The following is a 24,903-nucleotide window of genomic DNA, read 5'->3' on the forward strand; positions in this document are numbered from 1 at the left end:
GGATATTGCTAGAGAAAAATCCATAGGCTTATTCACAGATCTCAATTAAAAAAAAATTGGTGGAACTGCACAGCTTTGGGATCTTAGTTCCCCAAGCAGGTACTGAATCTCCACCCTGAACAGTGGAAGCATGGATTCCTAGCCACCAGACTGGCATTCCTTTCAGTGTGGTTAAATTCATAACCACAAATCCCAAATGGGCCCTTAAGACTGATTATTGGTCACTTCTCTGCAAACTTTCTGTGCTGATATCCCCACTCTCCAAAATGACTGTCACTGTTTACTTCTCTCTTTTCAAAGTTCCAGCAAGCACACCAGCTGCCAGCCTTCCATCCTCTACTCTCAGTAGACCTGGGCTCACATTACACTGACAGAACAGAATCAAGTCATACAAAGTTCTCCCCTCCAGGCCACCATAATAGTGTTCGCATCTCTCCTTGAGCCCTCCTTCCCTTCTTTCCCCTTTATCACTAGGATGTAGGGCCTCTGCCCTTGCCAGTGACAGTGTTTCTACATGCAGCCTTCATCATACATAGCCCTCTCACTACTCCAATTTAAGCTAAAGTTTTCCGGCATCCTGCGTTTCTTCCTCATTGCTGGATCATCCCATCACTGTACAAACTGTCCCAGAAAAGTTTCGTCTTGCAAAGAACTCTCCATGGACTCTACCTGCCAGAGTCCAGCTCCAGCAGCCAGGGATTCAACCTGAAGGGAGGAGCAGTGTCGGCGAGAAACTGAGGCAGCCTCTCAGTTTTTCTTTGGACTGCCTGTTTATTTCAAGCTTATGATTCTGTTTTATACTTTTACAAAAGCATTAGGTCAGAGGTTTGATATTTTTAGTTCCCAGAGACCCAGATTTATTTTTCTCCAAAAATCACTGTTGCCCCTCAAAAGGAGTTCCTTCCGCAGCGATTCTCTTATCTACTTTTTCTCATGTGTCCTTGTGAATACACTAACTCATGCTAATGTCTGGGTTGCATACCACATTCCTCAGTTTAATTCTTATCTTTCTAAGTCCTGTTTGCCCCTAGTATCCTAAGCTCAACATTTCTAAGAAAGGGCTTCTAGCTATAAATATCTCTAACGTCCCTAATCTCTATAAGCTATAGTAGAATATGCTAACATTACAGCATCCCTTAAATCTTTAGCTTCTAGCTATTTTAACTATTCCTAAACCCTAAATTCAGCAAACTCCTTTGCCGTAAACACTTTTCTCACAAATGGGCTTCAGATAGCAATCCCTACAATGGCCTCAAGCTGCAGCCTGTGTGCTTACCCTGGAACACTTTTTTGTAAAAGTCCTTGAACAAATGTCAGTGATTAACTTTATGAATTATTCTTTGAGCACAGCTGCAGAAGGCTTTATGCCCTCTCATGCTCCTCTCAAAAACAATAAGCACCTTAATATTCTCTTCAGTCAACTCAGCCGAGGCAAGGAAAAAACAAGTCAGAATCACAAAGCCTAACTCCTTCATTCTGGGTCCGTGCCTATGGAACAACGGGAGGGGGTTTAGGGCCGTGCCTCCATTTTGTCAGTAATGCCTAAGCCTGCTCCCGACATCTACATAACCCTCCAAGTACAGGATTCTTTGCTCCCTTTTACAGCAGCATTTCTGGGGTGAGATATCTATATTCACCCACTCCATGACCTCACCTCCCTTTCTCTTTTCATCTCTTCTTAATCTGACTGCTCTCCTCACTTAGCTGAAAACGGCTCCAGCCTGACTCCTCCCAGGATGCCTTGGGGCCGAGTCTAGTGATCACCTGATTTCTGTTCATCCTGCTTGATTCTCAGCAGCATTTGACAGAGTGAACCACTTCCTGCTTCTAGAAAAGTTTTTCTTCCTTAGCTTCTCCTCCTTTACATCCTGCCTCATTGATGGCTCCTTCTCAGCCCTTCATGGATGGCTGTTCTTCTGCTCCTTGCTTTTTAACTGTGGGAGTCCCCAGGACTCAAACCTGTAAAACCATCTGAAAGAACAGTTTTACTTATTCATTTATTTTTCTTTTCTTGCTGAAGTATAACTTTCAAAAGAATAGAGTCTTTCCCACTCTTTAAAGACATCAAAATAATCTCAGTGTTTCCCGAAATTTGCAAGTACAGTAAAGCCTTTTAAGCTTTCTGAACAGTTTGAGAATATACTACCAATATGGTACCCAGTGGCTCTAAATCCTTCAATATACAACTCTCACAGAACCTCAGAACATCATCCAAATTAGGAGGTGAACACTGACAAATTAGGACCACCTCATCATTGGATCTAGACAATTTTATCAATTGTAACATAAGTTTTTCTTAACTAAAAGGTCTAATTCAGAATAACGTGTTTAAATTGGTTGCTATATTTTTCAGTTTCCTTCAATCTAGATCATTTCTTCACTTTTTTCTTAACTTTTATCACTTTAACCCCTTTAAAGACCTCAAACCAGCTATGGCGTAAATGGCCTAAGGTTTTTCTGATATTCTCCAGAGTAAATTAGGTTATGCATCTTTGGCAGAGATACCATAGACATAATACTGTGCTCTTTCTGTTGTATCATTAAGATGACATGCAGTTTTGAAATATTCTTTATTTATGACGATCTCATTGATTATTTGATTAACATAATGTCTGCAAGTCACCTTCACTGTGAGGTATTTGGGAGAGGGTGAGGTACTTTGATGGTGTGGATCACAATAAACTGTGGAAAATTCTGAAAAAGATGGGAATACCAGACAACCTGACCTGCCTCTTGAGAAACCTATATGCAGGTCAGGAAGCAACAGTTAGAACAGGTTCGATGCATGACACTGGATGCTTGGGGCTGGTGCACTGAGACGACCCAGAGGGATGGTACGGGGAGGAAGGAGGCAGGGGGATTCAGGATGGGGAACACATGTATACCTGTGGCAGATTCATGTTGATGTATGGCAAAACCAATACAATATTGTAAAGTAATTAACCTCCAATGAAAATAAATAAATTTATATAAAAATAAATAAAAATAAAATAAAATAAATGTTTGAGCAAGGAAAAAAAAAGAACTGGACATGGAACAACAGACTGGTTCCAAATAGGAAAAGGAGTACGTCAAGGCTGTATATTGTCACCCTGCTTATTTAACTTCTATGCAGGGTACTTCATGAGAAACGCTGGGCTGGAAGAAGCACAAGGTGAAATCAGGATTGCCAGGAGAAATATCAAGAACCTCAGATATGCAGATGACACCACCCTTATGGCAGAAAGTGAAGAACTAAAGAGCCTCTTGAAAGTGAAAGAAGAGAGTGAAAAAATTGGCTGAAAGCTCAACATTCAGAAAACGAAGATCATGGCATCTGGTCCCAGCACTTCATGGCAAATAGATGGGGAAACAGTGGAAACAGTGTCAGACTTTATTTTGGGGGACTCCAAAATCACTGCAGATGGTGACTGCAGCCATGAAATTAAAAGACGCTTACTCCTTGGAAGGAAAGTTATGACCAACCTAGACAGCATATTCAAAAACAGAGACATTACTTTGCCAACAAAGGTCCGTCTAGTCAAGGCTATGGTTTTTCCAGTGGTCATGTATGGATGTGAGAGTTGGACTGTGAAGAAAGCCAAGTGCTGAAGAATTGATGTTTTTGAACTGTGGTGTTGGAGAAGACTCTTGAGAGTCCCTTGGACTGCAAGGAGATCCAACCAGTTCATTCTGAAGGAGATCAGCCCTGGGTGGTCTTTGGAAGGAATGATGCTAAAGCTGAAACTCCAGTACTTTGGCCACCTCATGTGAAGAACTGACTCATTGGAAAAGACTCTGATGCTGGGGGAGTTTGGGGGCAGGAGAAGAAGGGAACGACAGAGGATGAGATGGCTGGATGGCATCACCAACTCAATTGACATGAGTTTGAGTGAACTCCAGGAGTTGGTGATGGACAGGGAGGCCTGACGTGCTGTGATTCATGGGGTCGCAAAGAGTTGGACACGACTGAGTGACTGAACTGAACTGAGGTACTTTGAGAAATTTTCTTCCTCATCAAAATGTCAATTTTTGCATGCACTTACTATATCAGTATGGACCCCTGGGTTCCCATCTTACTGCAATTATTATGTGTCATAATCCATGGCCGTCATTTATTTCGATGCTCATATTGTCCCTGATTTGGCTAGGAGAGCCTGTACACACTAGCTTCGGTGTCCCCATCATTCTCTGGATACATTTTTGTTTTTTTTTTGTGTGTAAAGTGTTTTAATTATCCCCTTGTTCTTTTCCTCCTTCAGCCTGGAATCTTCCACTTCTCCCAAAAAACCTTATTTTAAAAACCAGCTCTGAGTAGTTGAGTGTTATTGTTTGCCTATCCCATCAATGATAAGGGCTATAGAATGTATGAATTTACATATTTTTACCTATTTAAATTGAATTCATATAATACCTCCAGTTCCAGTCTCATACAACAAGGTTAATTCTAGTTTTTTTCCTTTTTCATGTTGGTATCTCCCTTGTATGCTGCTGCTGCTACTGCTAAGTTGCTTCAGTCATGTCTGACTCTGTGCGACCCCATAGACCATAGACGGCAGCCCACCAGACTCCCCCATCCCTGGGATTCTCAAGGCAAGAACACTGGAGTGGATTGCCATTTCCTTCTCTGTTGGGGGCCAGCGTGAGGAACTCCACCCATGGCAAAGGTCATGAGGAAGGAGGCTTGGCATAGGCTTGGCATACGCAAAGGCGTGATCAAGCCTCAGGAAACCCCCTGTTCCCGAGCATCTACCCCAAAACCAGAGTCTGTTTTATGCTCTCGCCTACACCTCTGACTTTACGGGGGGCTCTCCCCCATAACCATTTCTCTTGGAGAAGGAGTAAACATGCAGCTCCAAGGCAATAAAAATTCCTGGGCGTGACAAGAGTGTTTCAGCTTACGGACTCCTCTGAAGGTTATCTAGCCCACCTGTATAGGTTCCTCTGGCCACATGTGATTGTTTACAGCCTCCCAATCTGAGAGGCACGAGATGTTTTAGACTTACTAAAGGCAAATTCTTTTGGGGAGTTAGAAATTATTAGGATAGTGGGTTGGTTAGGAATTATATTGGTGAAGGGTTTTTCATTTGTTGTGCCAATAATTGCTGCTAATTCCCTACCCTGGGTGGGACAAGGATGTCTCAGGTCAAACCTCTCTGCTGACAGGCTAGCCTGTGTGACAGGATTATCCATACTCCTGCCACTGCTGCACATGATTGTTTACTACCTCTCAAGCATAAACAGCACAGAGAGTTTTGGAGTATTTTGAGAGTCTTAATTAGCATAGGGCTTTTTCTTCTCATTGAGTCAATGATTGCTGCCAGGCCTCCATATCCTTAGGCACCTGGGAATATATTAATCAATGTATTTGGAATATAGAAAAGGAAATATAGTGGTTTTTGATGTTAGCAATACTAGACTTTCTGAGTTAATGAATTTTCTCTTTCATAATAGATCACTGTGCTTTGTTATAAATCACTGTGTCCTTGTTATGTAAAAATGTAACTTTATCGCTATCTTAAGACTAAATAGATCTTAAGGGGAGCATTGAGGAAAGGATTTTCATTTGTTGGGCTGATGTTTGCTGCTAAATCTCCATATTCCCTGCCCTTATAATGAATATAACTAACATATAGGAGAAATAAGTATTAACCTTTAAGCATATAGGAGAAATAAGCATTACCTTTAAGATTAATCATGTTAACCTTGGGTTAAATAAATTCCTTTATTGATTGTAACTCACTACACCCTCACCCTATAGGAATGCAACTTTATCTGGAGGGTAGTGCCTGGTTTAAGAAAAAAACACCCTTGGAAGAAATGAGGTTTTTGGTTATCAGAAAGAAAGGATCATAGAATGTCAGCAGGTCTCACTCATGGCCAGAAGATGATGTAATATCCCTAAGACCCCCACGTGACTCTGTATTCATCCCTATGTGTAACAAAAGGTATATAAGCAAACCCAAAAATAAAGAAATCAGACCAGTTTCCGGAAATACTGTTTCCACCATGTCACTTCTTTCTTGCTCCCATTTCTCTGGCTGAATTCCCGTCTGGATTCAGCCTCCTTTTCTCCACTACACTATCTGCTACTACACTATCCATTTCTAATCTCTCTCTATATCTGTAATTAAATATGTATTTTTCCAAAGACGCCGACGCCGTCCCCACCTTCGAATTCCCTGGATCCACCAGGGCTGGACCCCGGCACTTCTCCAATGCATAGAAGTGAAAGTGAAGTCGCTCAGTCGTGTCCAACTCTTAGCGACCCCATGGACTGCAGCCTTCCAGGCTCCTCCATCCATGGGATTTTCCAGGCAAGAGTACTGGAGTGGGTTGCCATTGCCTTCTCCAACTCCCTTGTATGACAGTGAGAAATCAGGCACCCATTGTCTTTAATACCCTTAAGATTTATTGTGAGCACATGCATATATTTGATCAACTTGACTGTTTGTAACCAATCTCCCAACACTGCCACACCATGGATTTGATGCTGTGCACTCAGGCTTTGATACCTCTCATTGGGTCACCCCTTCCTCCACATCTGGACAGCTGCTTTGGTGTGTTATATCTTTGACACAACATGTTGGACCACTGTTTTTACAGGAAGGAGGGCAGAAAGGTTTTACTCTTGTTTATACCTGTATTCCAAGTACCTAGAGCAGTGCCTATAACATCATATATGCCCAATAAAAATCAGTTGCTTGAATGAGTCTCCCTGATGATTTAGTATATTCCCCCACCCTGGGGATTCTAAGAGTTTTCTTACTATCCAATCTCAGATGATTCTAATACAGTAGCTTCTGGGGCTCCAAGTATCAGATCTCAAATCTATATGACTAGTCATAGGAGGACAGCAGAGGGTCCAAACTCTAGTACAGCCTCTGACTTCAAGATTTTAGGACCATTTTGCTATGAATAAAGGGTTTATTCACATCAGGATATCCAGAGGTGTAAGAAGAATGAGTCAAGGTAGAGGAGTGAGGCTTGAAGAGTGACGGCTCAGATGCACAGATAGGATATATCTAAGAAGCAGCAGGACAGACGTATAACAATGGCTGACTACAGAAATAACCAGAGAGTAGCAAAAGTTGGCCTAACAGGGAAAGCAGTGGTTGTTGAAGATTTTGCTTAGTGTTTTTGATAGATGTCATGCCTTTACTTATACCTGTTATTTTAATACAATTAAGTTCTCAAGCCAAATTTTCACCCTCATTCTGAGAACAAAGTAAAAACCAATGTGAAAGTTTCATCATGTTGAAAAGACATTCAGTTCTGATGTTGCTTGGTTTCACCTCAGGATATTATTTGAAATGCAGAGTGATATTCCAGATGATTTTACTGGGCTCTTCCTGTAGCACTAGTTATAACTAAGCCTTGAGCATATCTCTTGCACTTATATTTAGCAGACTTACTCAAAAAATATTTTATAGAAATTGCTAAAGGGAATTTAAAAGTTATATCATAAATGACTAAAGTCATTCATAGACATAATGTTTTTCAGTTATATATATGTCTATTATGCAAATTACATTTTAAAAATAATTTTATGTATTCATTTTATTTTTTGCCGTGCTGGGTCTTCATTGTGTGGGCTTTTCCGTAGCTGAGGCAAGAAGGGGCTATCTCTAGTTGCAGTACGTGGGCCTCTCCTTGGGGTGGCTTCTCTTGTTGCGGAGCTCTAGGGGGCTGGGGCTTCAGTAGTTGCTGTACAGGGCTCAGTAGTTGCAAGCCCCAGGCTCTAGAGCACAGGCTCAGTAGTCGTGGTGCACAGGTTTAGCTGCTCTGCAGTACATGGGATCCTCCAGGTCAGGGATCGAACATGTGTCTCCTTCATTGGCAGGTGAATTCTTTACCACTAAGTCCACCAGGGAAGCAGCAAATTATATTGTATACCATTCAAAATTTTTTACGAAGTTATAAATTCTCAGTGTTTACAGAATGAGATGTTTCTACAGATTTGTTATGAAAGATGTTACTCCTCGTTTCTCCCACTTTACAGGCAACAATTTTCTACTCTTTTAGCTTAATGTTAGGAATTTTAGACAGTGCCCTATTGGCCTGGTGGTTAGCATTTTGCACTTTCACTGCTGTGGCCCAGGTTCAATCCCTGGTCTAGGAATTGAGATAACACAAGCTGTGTGGCATGGCTGAAAAAAAAAAAAAAGAATTTTATTTATACTCCCATGCTTTTATGTATCAGGCTTGTATTGCTTCTCCTTGATTTCTCCATTTTATGATATTGATTCCTATGGTTAAGGATTAAGTTCTATTTCCTCCTCCTGCATCTTCATCATACGTGGCAACTTTCCCTAAAACCTATCCTTCTGATGTAACTATATATACTTTATTAGATCAATACTCAGTTTTTACATAGTCATAAATACAATTATTTTCTTCTCTTATGCGAGATTTTATTTCCCCTAGAGCTAATAACTACACGATCTTAAACTGGCTTAGCTTTCTTTGTATCTATCATTAGTTCAACTCCCAACTTCAAGGTGGCTTCAATACTTTATTGAAGTATAGTTGATGTAAATACAATATTATATAAGTTTTAAGTGTACAACATAGCAATTCACAATTCTTAAAAATTATATTTCATTTGTAGTTATATAGTATTGGCTATATTCCTTGTATTGCCCATTATATTTGTGTAGTTTGCTTATTTATTTATTTTGTCTGTGCTACATGGCTTTCAAGATTTTAGTTTCCAACCAGGGTCCAAACCCGTGCTCCCTGCAGTAGATGCATGGAATCCTATCTGCTGGACTGCCAGAGATTCTCGGCTTATTTATTTTATACATAATAGTTTGCACCTCTTAATCCCCACTGCTATCTACGTCTCCCGTTTGAATCTCCTCTTAGGTCTTTAGATGCAGATAGTATTTCATCAGTCTTAGCTTTCTCCAAGTTTTTTCATTTCTGCTATCAAAGTTTTAATTCCAACGGCTCTTTTTCACTCCCTGAGTATTCTTTTCTTCCTTGTTTTGTGTCTTGTTTGCTATTTCTTATTTTATCTGGATCTAGTAATAACAGTTTGGGTTTGTTTTGGCTTTAGTTGACTTCTCTATGTTTCCTCTTATCTGCCATTTTGCTTTTTTTAAAATTTGAATTATATCTTTTTGTATTAGAGGCATTTCTCCGTTATTTGGCAATCCTTGGTTATCTACTTAAATTCAGGATTAGGAAACTTTAAAAGTCATTTGAGGTTCCAAGGGCCTATGTGGATTTGACCATGTGTACTTCTCAGAAGGATGACCTGGTTGGTTGAGTCAGTTTCACTGAGCCCCCTTAGATCTCCTCTTAGACTAGACACATCCTCAGGGCAGCCTCTCCCTCCTCTCTGCTCACACACACATAAAAAGTCCTGGTTGCCAGTATTTCAAGAGTTAAGTCGGGGATGAAGGTTTTAGTACCAGGCATGTGTTTGGCTAATCTACTTATTTTCTGTAGGGTATTCCTCCCTTAATCCTGTCTGGTGACCCTCAATGCAAAGGCCTTACTTTACCCCTGTTTTATCCCATGGGGGTAAATAAGGGGTAATTGTTCAGCTGTAAGGACCCGAATTAAAAAAAATTTTTTTGTGGTAAAAGTCACATAATATAAAGCATACTATTTTAACCATATTTAACTATATATTTCAGTGGCACTGAGTGCATTCACATTATTGTGCAACTCTCACTATCATCCATTTCTCAAATTGTTCACCTTCCTACTGAACCTCTGACCCTGTTAAACACTAACTCCCCATTCTCCCTCCCCCAGCCCCCCGGCATCTATCGTGTCCTTTCTGACTCTATGAGTTTGAGTATTCTAGGTGTCTCCTTGGAGAAGGCAATGGCAACCAACTCCAGTACTCTTGCCTGGCAAATCCCATGGACAGAGGAGCCTGGTGAGCTGCAGTCCAGGGGGTTGATAAGAGTCTTACACGGCTGAGCGACTTCACTTTCACTTTTCACTTTCATGCACTGGAGAAGGAAATGGCAACCCACTCCAGTGTTCTTGCCTTGAGAATCCCAGGGACGAGGGAGCCTGGTGGGCTGCCGTCTATGGGGTCACACAGAGTCAGACACGACTGAAGCGACTTAGCTGCAGCTGCAGCAGCAGCAGGTGTCTCCTATAAGTGGAATCAAACAGTATTTGTCTGCATCTGATATATAGTCCCTTGTGGCTCAGCGGGTAAAGAATCTGCCTGCAATGCGGGAGACCTGGGTTTGACTCCTGGGTTGGGAAAATCCCCTGAAGAAGTGAAAGGTTACCTACTCCAGTATTCTGGCCTGGAGAATTCCATGGACTATACAGTCCATGGGGTTGCAGAGTTGGACACGACTGAGTGACTTTTACTTTCAATGTACATTGGAATGTATTTTTAGGTAAATATATGTCCTACAAACAGATTATAACTTCTTTCTTTTTTTCTGCTATGGGAACAGTTCAGTTCAGTTCAGTTCAGTCGCTCAATCGTGTCCGACTCTTTGCAACCCCATGAATTGCAGCACGCCAGGCCTCCCTGTCCATCATCAACTCCTAGATCTCAATAATCAGCTATTTTATACATGGTAGTGTGTACATGCCAATCCCAATCTCCAAACTTATCCTACCTCGGTACCCCCCTTGGTATCCGTGTGTTTATTCCCTAAGTCTGTAGAACCTGAATATTTTTTAAACAGAATCTCAACCAGTCTTTTTGTTCTAGCTCCTCACTTCCTCCTCCCTTCCCTTACTTCCAGAGATCCCTACACCCAGAAATTCTTGAGATTCAGGGAGTTCCTGCAGTGTAAACTGGATAGGTTCTTAGCTCTGACCTCAGCTCCCAGGACTGCCCTATACCACTTGCCTTTTCTAGTGCAAGTTTCAAGACTTCTGTTTCTGTCTTCTCTCTCATTCTCCCAGTCCTGATAGGTTTACGTCTTTTTGAAAATCTCTTATTTTTTGATTCTTTCTTTTATTTTTGGCTGTACTGGTCTTCTTTGCTGAATGCAGGCTTTCTCCAGTTGTGGCGAGCGGGTGTCACTGTGCGTTGCAGGGTGCGGTTTTCCCATTGTGGTGACTCCTCTGTTGCAGAGCACGGGCTTTAGCCTGGAGGGCTTCAGTAGTCACAGCTCACGTGCTCAGTAGTTGTGGTACACAGTTTTTAGGTGGCATGTGGGTCTGTATTCCCAGACCAGGGATCAAACCTGTGCCCTCTGCTGTGGAAACACAGATTCTGAACCATTAGACTACCAGGGAAGTCCTTACTTTTATTTTATGAAAGCTTATTTTGCTTTAAAAATACTTAGGGTAACCTCTTAAGCAAAGAATAAATTTTTTTTTTTTTTTGAGAAATGGGAGAAGCAGAAATAGGAAAGCTGGAGAAATAATTACAAAGAGGAAAGTTCTGCTCCAGAGATCACATTATTTTTTGTGTGTGGCTAAGGCGGGTCTTACTTGCAGAATGCTGGGTCTTTAGTTCCGGCATGTGTAGCCACTGGACCACCAGGGAAGTTCTAGAGACCACATTCTGAAAGGTAGAATCCAGTAGAGTGTGCAGAGGACAAAAATTCCTGTATTGTGGTATGAAGAATGTATTGTAACTGAAAGTTGGATACCGCTGCTCACTATGCAAAAGCCAATAAAGAGGCCAGGGTGGTGTAAAAGAAAGTTTGCTTTATTTTGAATGCTGGCTACAGGAGTGGGAAGGGTGCGGGGGGGTGGGGCAGGGGGGAGGGGATGCCTGTTCAAAGACTGACTCCCCCCAAACCCCTCCATAGTCAGTGGACAAGAGCTTTCATAGGCCGAGGAAGGGGGTTATATGTAGGAATAGTATAATCAGCTCTGATGTCGTCTTGAAATTGGTCACGTGTTAGTCTGACCACTGCTATGTTGTTTTAGGGACAGTGACTCTTCAGTTCTAGGTCTGGTTTGTTTCCATTTCCTTGAGGTCAGTTCTCAGAATTGTGGCAGCTTATGTCCTGGGTCCTGCTCCATTTCAGTATGACAGGGTACTTTAACAGACCTCAGTGATTTCAACCACTTTTGGGAAAAGAGCCTCAAGTTTCTTAACTTTTCCAATTTTCATTTATTCACTATTCAACAAACATAGATGACTAGAAACATTTTGTAGGGCTTAAGAACATTAAAGTATATAAGATACAGTTATTGGCCTCATGGAGTTCACAAATAATTAGTATATAACTTAAGTGTTATAATAACTTAAGTGTTATATAACTTAAGTGTTTCAATCCAGTAAGCACCACAGAAATAGAGGACAGTGTGACTGAACTATTTGGAAGTCAGCTGCCAGAAAGATAGGAGAAAAAAGAGACTATATTTTATAAAAGGAGGCATAGATAGCTGTGTCAAATCCTGCCAAGAAGCTAAGGAATTAGGGGAAGTGGCAGATGGATTTACTGATCCACTAGCTTTGTTCATAGTGATGCTTCCTAAGGCCCACTTGACTTCACATTCCAGGATGTCTGGCTCTAGGTGGGCGATGGCACCCCACTGCAATACTGTTAACTAGAAAATCCCATGGACAGAAGAGCCTGGTAGGTTGTAGTCCATGGGGTCGCTAAAAGTCAGACATGACTGAGCGACTTCACTTTCAATTTTCACTTTCATGCACTGGAGAAGGAAATGGCAACCCACTCCAGTGTTCTTGCCTGGAGAATCCCAGGGACGGGGGAGCCTGGTGGGCTGCCATCTCTGGGGTTGCACAGAGTCGGACACGACTGAAGTGACTTAGCAGCAGCAGCAGCAGCAGGTGAGTGATCACACCATCGTGACTACCTGGGTCGTGAAGATCTTTTTTGTACAGTGCTTCTGTGTATTCTTGCCACCTTTTCTTCATGTCTTCTGCTTCTCTTAGGTCCATACCATTTCTGTCCTTTATTGAGCCTATCTCTACATGTCTCCAATTTTATTTTTGTCTTTGCCTTTTAATATATATATATATATTTAAATTTTTTATAGTTGGGGCTGTGCTGAGTCTTTGTTGCTATTAGGGTTTTTCTCCAATTGCAACAAGCAGGGGCTACTCTCTAGTTGTGCTCAGGCTTCTCACTGTGGTAGCTTCTCTTGTTGTGGAGCACTGGCTTTGGGGTGTATGGGCTTCAGTAGTTGAGCTCCCGGGCTCTAGAGCACAGGTTCAATAGTAGTGGTGCACGGGCTTAGTTGCAGCAAATGGAACCTTTCCAGATCAGGGATCAAACCCTATGTTTCCTGCACTGGCAGACAATGACACAGAAGTTAGCTTGCAGAGACTCTCCTGGCCAAACCAGGGACAATGTGAACAACAAAATAAACGACAGCAATGGATTATAGCAAAGCTAGTGGAGGTGATGGAATTCCAGTAGAGCTATTTCAAATCCTGAAAGATGATGCTGTGAAAGTACTGCACTCAATATGCCAGCAAATTTGGAATACTCAGTAGTGGCCACAGGACTGGAAAAGGTCCGTTTTCATTCCAATTCCAAAGAAAGGCAATGCCAAAGAATGCTCAAACTACCACACAATTGCATTCATCTCACATACTAGTAAAGTAATGCTCAAAATTCTCCAAGCCAGGCTTCAACAATACATGAACCATGAAATTCCAGATGTTTAAGTTGGTTTTAGAAAAGGCAGAGGAACCAGAGATCAAATTGCTACATCATGGAAAAGCAAGAGAGTTCCAGAAAAACATCTATTTCTGCTTTATTGACTATGCCAAAACCTCTGACTGTGTGGATCACAATAAACAGTGGAAAATTCATAAAAAGATGGGAAGACCAGACCACCTGACCTGCCTCTTGAGAAATCTATATGCGGGTCAGGAAACAACAGTTAGAACTGGACATAGAGCAATAGACTGGTTCCAAATAGGAAAAGGAATATGTCAAGGCTGTATATTGTCACCCTGCTTATTTAACTTATGTTCAGAGTACATCATGAGAAACCCTGGGCTGGAAGAAGCACAAGCTGGACTCAAGATTGCCAGGAGAAATATCAATAACCTCAGATATGCAGATAACACCACACTTATGGCAGAAAGTGAAGAAGAACTAAAGAGCCTCTTGATGAAAGTGAAAGAGGAGAGTGAAAAAGTTGGCTTAAAACTCAACAGGGATCATTCTGTCATTTTTGAGATTGCATCCAAGTACTGCATTTCAGACTCTTTTGTTGACCATGATGGCTACTCCATTTCTTCTAAGGGATTCCTGCCCACAGTAGTAGATATAATGGTTATCTGAGTTAAATTCACCCATTCTAGTCCATTTTAGTTCGCTGATTCCTAGAATGTTGACGTTCACTCTTGCCATCTCCTGTGTGACCACTTCCAATTTGCCCTGATTCATGGACCTAACATTCCAAGTTCCTATGCAATATTGCTCTTTACAGCATCGGACCTTGCTTCTATCACCAGTCACATCCACACGTGGGTATTATTTTTGCTTTGGCTCCATCCTTTCATTCTTTTTGGAGTTATTTCTCCACTGATTTCCAGTAGCATATTGGGCATCTACTGACCTTTTGGAGTTCCTCTTTCAGTGTCCTATCATTTTGCCTTTTCATACTGTTTGTGGGGTTCTCAAGGCAAGAATACTGAAGTGGTTTGCCATTCGCTTCTCCAGTGGGCCACATTCTGTCAGACCTCTCCACCATGACCTGCCCGGCTTGGGTGGCCCCACAGGGCATGGCTTAGTTTCATTGAGTTAGACAAAGCTGTGGTCTGTGTAATTGGACTGACTAGTTTTCTGTGATTATGGTTTGTGTGTCTGCCCTCTGATGCCTCTCGCAACAGCTACCATTTTACTTGGGTTTCTCTTACCTTGGACGTGGGGAATCTCTTCATGGCTGGCTGCTCCAGCAAAGTGCAGCCGCTGTTCCTTACCTTGGATGAGGGGTATCTCCTCATGGCTGCCCTTCCTGACCTTCAACATGGGATGGCTCCTCTAGGCCCTTCGGCACCCGCGCAGCCACTGCTCCTTGGACATGGGGTTGCTCCTCTCAGACACCTCCCCTGACTTTGGAAAAAGGAAAAGAGTTCCAGAAAAACATCTCTTTCTGCTTTATTGACTATGCCAAATCCTTTGACTGTGTGGCTCACAATAAACTGTGGAAAATTCTGATAGAGATGGGAATACCAGACCGCCTGACCTGCCTCCTGAGAAACCTCTATGCAGATCAGAAAGCACAGTTAGAACTGAACATGGAACAACAGACTGGTTCCAAATAGGAAAAGGAGTACATCAAGGCTGTATATTGTCACCCTGCTTATTTAACTTACATGCAGAGCACATCATGAGAAACACTGGGCTGGAAGAATCACAAGCTGGAATCAAGATTGCCAGGAAAATATCAATCACCTCAGATATGCAGATGACACCACCCTTATGGCAGAAAGTGAAGAGGAAATAAAAAGCCTCTTGATGAAAGTGAAAGAGGAGAGCGAAAAAGTTGGCTTAAAGCTCAACATTCAGAAAACGAAGATCATGGCATCTGGTCCCATCATTTCATGGGAAATAGATGGGGAAAGAGAGGAAACAGTGTCAGACTTTATTTTGGGGGGCTCCAAAATCACTGCAGATGGTAATTGCAGCCATGAAATTAAAAAACGCTTACTCTTTGGAAGGAAAATTATGACCAATCTAGATAGCATATTCAAAAGCAGAGACATTACTTTGCCAACAAAGGTCCGTCTAGTCAAGGCTATGGTTTTTCCAATAGTCATGTATGGATGTGAGAGTTGGACTGTGAAGAAAGCTGAGCACAGAAGAATTGATGTTTTTGAACTGTGGTATTGGAAAAGACTCTTGAAAGTCCCTTGGATTGCAAGGATCTCCAACCAGTCCATTCTAAAGGAGATAAGTCCTGGGTGTTCTTTGGAAGGACTGATACTGAAGCTGAAACTCCAATACTTTGGCCACCTCATGTGGAGAGTTGACTCATTGGAAAAAACTCTGATGCTGGGAGGGATTGGCAGCAGGAGGAGAAGGGGACGAGAGAGGATGAGATGGCTGGATGGCATCACCGACTCGATGGACATGAGTTTGGGTGAACTCTGGGAGTAGTTGGTGATGGACAGGGAGGCCTGGCATGCTGTGATTCATGGGGTCGCAAAGAGTCGGACACAACTGAGTGACTGAATTGAACTGAACTGAAAGCTCAACATTCAGAAAACTAAGATCATGGCATCCAGTCCCATCACTTCATGGCAAATAGATGGGGAAACAGTGGAATCAGTGGCTGATGTTATTTTTCTGGGCTCCAAAATTATTGCAGATGGTGATTGCAGCCATGAAATTAAAAGATGCATACTCCTTGGAAGGAAAGTTATGACCAACCTAGAGAGAATATTAAAAAGCAGAGACATTACTATGCCAACAAAGGTCTGTCTAGTTAAGGCTATGGTTTTTCCAGTAGTCATGTATGGATGTGAGAGTTGGACGGTGAAGAAAGCTGAGCACCAAAGAATTGATACTTTTGAACTGTGGTGTTGGAGAAGATTCTTGAGAGTCCCTTGGACTGCACGGAGATCCAACCAGTCCATCCTAAAGGAGATCAGTCCTGGGTGTTCATTGGAAGGACTGATGCTGAAGCTGAAACTCCAATACTTTGGCCACCTGATGTGAAGAGCTGACTCATTTGAAAAGATCCTGATGCTGGGAAAGACTGAGGGCAGGAGGAAAAGGGCACAACAGAGGATGAGATGGTTGGATGGCTTCACCAACTCAATGGACCTGAGTTTGGGTAGATTCCAGGAGTTCGTGAAGGACAGGGAGGTCTGGCGTGCTGTGGTTTATGGGGTAGCAAAGAGTCAGACATGACTGAACGAATGAACTGAACTGAACTGAATGGATTATGACTCATTATAATTGGAATAAAGTAGGAAGCCAGGGGTCCATCCTGATATAATTTATGCATGCCTGCATGTGCGCTTACTCGTGTCCGACTCTTTGTGACCCCATGGACTATAGCCCTCCAGGCTCCTCTGTCCGTGGGATTATACTGGCAGGAATACTGGAGTGGGCAGCCGTTTCCTTTACCAGGGGATCGTTTTGACCCAGAGATCAAACCCATGTCTTGTGTGTCTCCTGTATTGGCAGGCGAATTCTTTACCATTGAGCCACTGGGGAAACCCATACTGACACAATAGGTGAATACAAAAATTGAAATTTTGATCAGGAACAAAATTTCTCAAAGTACCTCACCATCTCCCAAATATTTGACAGTGGAGGTGACTTGCAGACATCACCTTGATCAAATGATCAATGTGTACATCATCAGTAATAGAACATTTCAAAACTGGATGTCACCTGAAAGGATGCAATGGGAAGAGCACAAAATCACTTCTATGGTATCCCTGCGAAAGGTGCATAACCTAATCTACTCCACAGAATATCAGAAAAGCCGTACGCTGTTTTACACCATCGGTGGTTGAGGTCTTCGAAAGGGTTAAAGTCATAAAAGTCACGGAAAAGATGAAAAAGGGATCTAGACTGAAGGGAACTGAGAAACACAACAACCAAATAAAATACTTGGTTCTTTTAATTAAGAAAATCTTTTGGGACACTTGATGAAATCGCATAGGATCTGGGGATTAAGTGGTCCTAATTTGTCAGTGTTCACCTCCTGATTTGGATGGTGTTTTGAGGAGTTACACACTGAAGGATCAGAGCCACTGGGCACCATTTTGGCAGTGTATTCTCAAAGTGTTCAGAAAACATAAAAGACTGTACCGTACTTGCATATTTTGGGGAAAATTGACATTATTTCAGTGTCTTCAAAAAGTTGTAAAACCTCATTTTTACTGTTATACTTCAGCTAGAAGAGACAAATAAATGAATAAATATGTCTATCAAATGATTACAGGCTTGAGTCCCAGGGCACTCTAACTCTTAAATATCAGTCAGCAGAGAAATAGCCAGAATGGCTGTGACGGAAGCATCAGTGAAGCAGGGTGTAAAGGAGGAAAAGCTGAGGAAGAAAAAGTTTTCAAAAGTAGGAAGTGGTTCACTCTGTCAAATGCTTCTGGGAGATCAAGGAGGATGAACAGAAAACAATTGATCACTGAACTGGCCCCAAGGCGTCCTGGAAGGAGTCAGGCTGGAGCCGTTTTCAGCTGAGAAAGGACAGCAGTCAGATTGAGAAGAGTCACAAAGAGAAACAGAGGTGAGGATGTGGAGTGGGTGAATATAGATAACATCCCAGAAGTGTTGCTGTTAAAGAAAATAAAAAATGTTGTAGTTGGAGGGTTATGTAGAGCTCACAGAGAGTTCTCTGTAAGAAGCAAGGTTACCAGGCCAGTTGGTACAGTGATGGAGATGATCCAGCAAAGAGGGAGAAACTCAGGCTGCAGGAAACCCTCAGCCTAAACTGGAGTAGGGAGAGGGCTGTGATGAAATCTGCATATTGAGACACTGCCATCGGCAGGAGCAGCTGTCTTTCATCATAGTGATAAACAGGAATGAAGCGGGTGTGGCCCAGGGAAAGAAAGATGTGAGCTCTAGTATGGTGGGGATGAAGGGAGAATTTTCTATGAGCTGCTTCTATTCTGTCAGTGTAACATGAAGCCAGCTCATCTACTGAGAGCAGTGTGTTGAAGCCCGGTAGTTGGGCGCGTGTGTTAGGACTTTGAAACGAGAGGAGAAGCAAATAGTGACAGCCACTTTAGAGAATGGGGACACCAACACAGAACCGCAGAGAAGGGACTGTGACGACCAAGCAGATCTGAGTGCCCATTTGAGATTTACGTTTATGAATTTAAGGTGAGGGGAATTCCTTGGTGGCCCCATGATTAGGACTCTGTGCTTTCACTGTTTAGGGTGCAAATTCAAGCTCTGGCTGGGGAACTAAGGTCCCAGAAGCTGTGTGGCACCACCAAAAAAATTTTTTTAATTTAAAATATTAAGTGAGATCTGTCAGCATGCTTATGGATTTCTCGCAACAACACCCAGCTATTTCATTACAGGTGAAGATGTAGGGAATACTAAGTGTCAGATCATTTTTTTCCCCAAATATATACATATGTATTTTTTCAGAGACATTTCATGGCTCTTAATAAAGGAAGACAAGGTATGAATTGCAAAGCTTTTAATGAAAATGTTTGTACTTTTTTACTGCCTGCATAATTTCACATCTATTTATTAGCAATTAATTCAATGCTTGCAAACTCATCTACCTCTGTATTTGTCATAGAGTGTGAATCTGTTAATAAAATTAAGGAAAAGCATCAGCTCATCTAATCCTTCTTTACGTTCCAGAATCAGCAAGATGCATATATGAGTTCTTTACAAAGGCTAAAATAGGTTGATGTATAAATTGTGAGTTTATTTTTAAAGCTGTGTAAATGCAACATTTCTACAAAAACATTTAAATCAAAGGCCATACTGTATGAAAACAAAATTCTTAATTCAGGCTGTTTTCATATTTAGCCATTTGGCATTCATCTCCTTTTGGCTGGACAGATGAAAATTCACATGCCTACACAGTGGGCCTTTGCCCAAGATCAATTTGCTTAAAGATATTCTTTTGTAATATTTGTGTTAAATATTGGGGAGTACTTGTATCATTCAAAATTAAGTTTGGGTTATTTCTTTGATTAAGAACTTAATGTACTAGGGATACATTTGATAACTAAGGTTTTAGACAGATATTCACCAGCATTAGTTCTGTTAAGAACCTGAAAAATGTTGTAGTAATATCAAACAATAAACACATGAGGTAAGCATCAAGCCTCTTAGAAGAAAGACCACATGCTCCTGCTTCTGTGAAAGCATTATTTGTTTGAAAGAGTGCTAGTATAACCTTTTACTCAACTATTACTTCTTAATATGAAAAAGAGACAGATGAGCAGAAGAAAGAAAACTCCAGAGTTACAGTTTGCAACCCTGAATATAACTGCTGACATTTCGGTTTCGACACTTGTTTTTCCACGCCACCCTGTAGAGAAAGATGAAACACATGGTAATAAGGTTAAAACATGTCTTCATTGTTTATACATTCTTATGCATATTTCAGATCCTTTGGGAGAACAAAATTGTTTATCAATATATGAAATACAGGCTGCAGACCAATCCGAGTATTGCTATTTATTAACTGGAGACATGTATACCAAGGCCTTCACATCTCCCCAAGGCTTCACTAGAGCACAGAATGCTGAACACAAATATTGAGTCTTGTGTAGCCCACAACACAACTGCAAAGCGTATTCCATATTTACTTAATTTCAAAATTAATTTCAAAATATGACAAGGAATTGGTAGAGTGCGTAGAAACTTAAACACTCTAGAAGCCCTTAAAATAAATTGAGGAATAAAATAATTAGATTCTGAATCAGTTAAAGTAGATTATTTCTATGTGATACACTGTCGAGCATATATCTAATTTTTTAGATTTTCAGTTCTCAGGAGCATACCTTGGTCTTTGAGAATATTCCCTCACTTCTCTCATAACAGTAGGGTAAAACTACTGTAAAACAGTAGGGTAAAACTCCCCCCTACCCTTTTTTTTTTTTTTGGCTGCACCACATGGCCTCTGGTATCTTAGTTCCCCAACCAGGTACCAGACTCCCACCTCCTGAATTGAAAGCACAGAATCTAAACTACTAGGGAAGACCACAGATCTCCTTTTAATGCCTAACGCATACCTTGCTCTGTAAAAGGAACTTACATAGTGTTGCAGTTTGAAGTTTATACTTCAAACACAAACAAACAAACAAACCAGCTCATAGAAAAAGAGGTGAGATTTGTGGTTATCAGAGGTGGCTGTTGCGAGTGGGGTGAGGGGTGGGGAATTGGATGAAAGCAGTGGAAAGTACTACAAACTTCCAGGTATAAGATAAACAAACACTAGGGATGTAATGTACAACATGATAATATAATTAACACTGCTATATCTTATATATGAAAATAGATTAGAGTGTAAATCTTAAGCTTTTCATCACACACACAAAATTTTTTCTTCTGTTTCTTTAATTTTTTATCCATTGAGATCATGGATGTTCACTAAACTTACTGTGATAATCATTTTGGGATGTACATAAGTCATTATGCTGTACACCTTAAACTTACAAAGTGCTGTGTGTCTATTATATCTCAACAACACTGGACAGAAAACAAAAACAAAACCAAAAGAACATACCATGCTGTAATGCCTTGCCGACTGACAATCTTCTTTGCACATGCTACAGCTTGAGTGATGTCATCTTTCAGCAAAGCTGAAACAGAGGTGGTGAGAAATGAGGACAATGTTCACAGAAATTTCATGTAAATTTTAGGTTCAGCCAGCTTTATTCTCTTAGGCTGAGGAAAGAACAACTAAAATTATTTTTTTAAGAGTCTCTTTATCTGTGAATATTGGGAGAAACTCTCTCCATTCCATCTCACTTAGCATGAAATAAAGCATTTGTTTCTCATTTACCAAAGTCATTCAAAGCTCTGAAACTATTAACAAATATGATAGAAGGTTCTCTTTTCACTGGACACTGTGAAAACAAAACAAAAACAAACAAGCAGAAGCCAGTCTAGCAGTTTTTTGCTCAGCAATTCTACTAGTGGAAATTTATTCCAAAAAAAAAAAAAATAAGATATGTACCTAAGATCTATGTGTTAATACAAGAGTTGGATTGATAAATTTTAGAATATTTATATAGTAGAATTCTATTCATCCAGAAAAAATAATAAAGATTAATATTTGTTGAAAAAATGATTTTTTACAGTAAAGAGCAAATTGTAAGCTGGTAAATATAATTCAGTTTCATTTTTGTTGAAGCACATTGCTTACATGTTTGTGAGTACAAATGTGGATAATACAGCTTTGCATTCATGTACTTGAGTGATGTATAATCTGAAAGAAAACTTGAATACCAAACCAGTGGTCATAAATCTCTGGGTAGTAAGAATTTTTATTCAATGACCACAGATTATTATATAATAAAAAATAATTTTTAAACCCTAACAATTAACTGAGTACAAAAGAATATCCAGAAACTAATCTTATTTATTAGGAATTTTAATATTAAAAATTAAACAATATCAAATTTACAATACTTCTCAATATTTTATGCAATAAATATTGTATATGTATGCACATTTGCTAAGTAGCTTCAGTCATGTCCGACTCTGTGAGACCCCATGGACTGTAGCCCCTCAGGCTCCTCTGTCTGTAGGGATTCTCCCAGGCAAGAATACTGGAGTGGGCTGCCATGCCCTCCTCCAGAGGATCTTCCCAACCCAGGGATCAAACCCGTGTCTCTTATGTCTCCTGCGTTGGCAGGCAGGTCCTTTACTACTAGCCTCACCTGGCAAGCCCTAAATATTGCATATGTTATCTCAATTTGAAAAGGAACTCAATAGAATATTTGTTTCATTCTGATTAAACAAATCCATATATGAAATTGTTAGAATGATAGTGATCAAATATGAAGCGTATTTTTTAGAGATGCACAATAAAGAATTTAGAAATGGAATGTAATAATGTTTCTAATTCACTTTACAATCATTCAGCAAAAAACCACCAACTGGATAATATATACATAAAAGAAGTAAACATGACAAAATGTTAACAACTGCTAAAGCACATATTATGCTGTTAAAGTACACATTTATGTTGATATGTGTTTCAAATTGTTCACATATTTAAAATATTTCATAATCAAAAGTAAAAGTTTTTTAAAAAGACCACATATATTCCTCCTCTTTGGTTAACTACTAATTCTTTCATTTTCCAATAAAGGAGTGTATATTTAAAACACACACACACACACACATACAACCTGATTATCCCTAAACCTTTCCCAAACAAGGTAAGTAGGAGGAATAGCATTGTTCTTTACAAAGCATCAACAAGTCCAGTTATAATAAAGTGATAGATCATTCCAAAAATTTTTGTATGTTAGCAAACAGCAACCTTTTATGATACCAGCTGTTTAATTTCTTACTTAAGGACTTATAAGATAGATAATAAAGCATTTCTAGAAGGTAAGATGGAGTTTTTCTAGGACCATCATGAACTCTTCAAGATCTTTTCATTTGTATTGAATCTCTATTCTTGTAGATATAACCAGAAGACGTCTGTGCCGTCCCTCAACAGTATCTTGTCTTACCACTGCAGGATACACCACAGCCGTTAACTGCTCTGGGGGTTTTGCCATCGTTACACCACCATTTGCTGTTGATCTGAAATATCCCATAATCAGTGCTTTTGCTTCCAGGATTGTAGTTTGTAACTTGTGTGTTATAACGGCTTTCTCCATAGATCAAACACATCCCTGAAAAAAAAAACGTATTTTTAGTAATAAACAGTAACATCATATAACTTATATTTCATAGCACAATTCTATTTTACTAATGACTTATTTTAGAAGCATAAAGATGTATTTTACTTGTAAATATTTTAACACTTGGTATTAAGGGCCCTTAAGAGAATTCTTTTGTTAGCAAATCATTTGAAAATACTAATGAAATAAGATAACATATTGCAAAAATATTAAAATAGCTGTGTCTTCTATTACTCTTACCCTTCCCCTGCTCCCATCCCTCAGGTAAGATTGAGCCTTGAATGGAAAAAGCAACAGAGCTGTCGAGTTTATTTGGTCATTAGCGGCAGATGTATATACTAATGGAAAAATAACTTTATTAGGAAAAGTAAGGATTTTCTAGGAGAAAGAAAATTTCTTATGATACCTAAAGGTGAATATGGGTATCAAAATAGAATCCAGACAACAAGAATCATAGAATAGGAAAGACTATGTCATCCAGCCAGCCAGCCAGCCAGTTGCTCATTCATTCAGAAATTTTTATGGAGGGGAAATATCTGAATTCAATTTGAAAAATACAGTGATGACATTAACAAATACGGACTAAAGTACACAGTCACTTTTCCTTAAGGCACATCTTTAATTCTGTGGAAGAAAATGAAAATTAATTAATGGAGAGTCAGAATAATAAGATATATTTTCATGCTGCATTTTAGGGATCCTTATGTAGATATTGATTGAGGGAAGATAGGTTCCTACTGTCCCTGTTTTAAGAGTTCAATGTAAGTTTTAAAAAACTTTGCTGTTAAAAGCTCAACATCATGGTAGGGGGATTAAAACAAAACAAAACAAAACACTTCCTACTCAGGCTTGCAGAACACAAGTTCCAAACTGGAAATGGGTAGAGTCAAACACTAAGGGCTTGACAGACATATCCCAGGTTCTGAAATATATCTTAGAGTCAGCCTTCATGTGCCAGCTGGCAAATTTAGTGACACTAGAGGAGTATATGGGGATCTGGCATGCTTAGAATGGTATAGAATTTGACCCTCCCGTGACTCATTCCTTCACCTGGTACATCTGATTCTAAAGGAATCTTTGATGTTTTTAACTATTGTAAATGTACAGACCTGCTAAGAAATAAAAAAAGCCCATTCACTCAAATTCTCTTTCTTCTTCCTCTGTTAGTGTCTGCTCCACACCTGGCTAACTGTTTGAAAGGATGAAGAAGAGTTAACTTACAATTTGCCAGGCTGACTCCCTTATAGCCATCCAGTCCAAATCTTCTCAGCGTTCTGGCAAGCTCACATTTCTCAAAGACCTTTCCCTGGACAGTGACAGAAAGGAGGAGAAGCCCCAGAATAAGGACAGCCTTCATGTTGACTGAGAAGCCAGACCTCCAGGCTGACCAGGGTGAGCTGGACTTGGTATTTAACATCTTTTCACTTCCCTCATCTGTGATCAGTTTGGGGGCTCCACCCTTGGAGACATGTGGAAAGCAGGGACTTTTTATTGCTTCACTTACACTAAAAGTTTTGTTCTGTATGTTTGCAGAGGGGTATTCTGATGTCCTAAGAGTTAATTGCAAGAAAATTATAAAAGATACTGCTCAGGAAGAACTGGGATTAGCACTATTGAATTTGAGCAACTATAAAGAAATAAAAACCCTGAATGAACATTTTACACAACTGAAAATGAGTTCC

The 24,903-nt window shown here is 40.3% G+C and overlaps 1 protein-coding gene across 1 annotated transcript; it reads right to left on the reverse strand.

Annotated features, from left to right (window-relative positions):
* Positions 1–19,020: 19,020 nt before the first annotated feature.
* On the reverse strand, positions 19,021–24,600 carry LOC120857728 (lysozyme C, intestinal isozyme). The gene is made up of 4 exons (XM_040233433.1): positions 24,443–24,600; positions 23,048–23,212; positions 21,085–21,160; positions 19,021–19,884 (listed from the first exon to the last, which is right to left on the reverse strand). Exons 1-4 carry the CDS (start codon positions 24,576–24,578, stop codon positions 19,818–19,820), a joined length of 444 nt encoding a protein of 147 aa, XP_040089367.1. The 5' UTR covers positions 24,579–24,600; the 3' UTR covers positions 19,021–19,817.
* Positions 24,601–24,903: the final 303 nt, after the last annotated feature.

The sequence above is a fragment of the Oryx dammah genome, unplaced genomic scaffold (assembly GCF_014754425.2).
Source record: "Oryx dammah isolate SB20612 unplaced genomic scaffold, SCBI_Odam_1.1 HiC_scaffold_29, whole genome shotgun sequence".
Classification (NCBI taxonomy): domain Eukaryota; kingdom Metazoa; phylum Chordata; class Mammalia; order Artiodactyla; family Bovidae; genus Oryx; species Oryx dammah.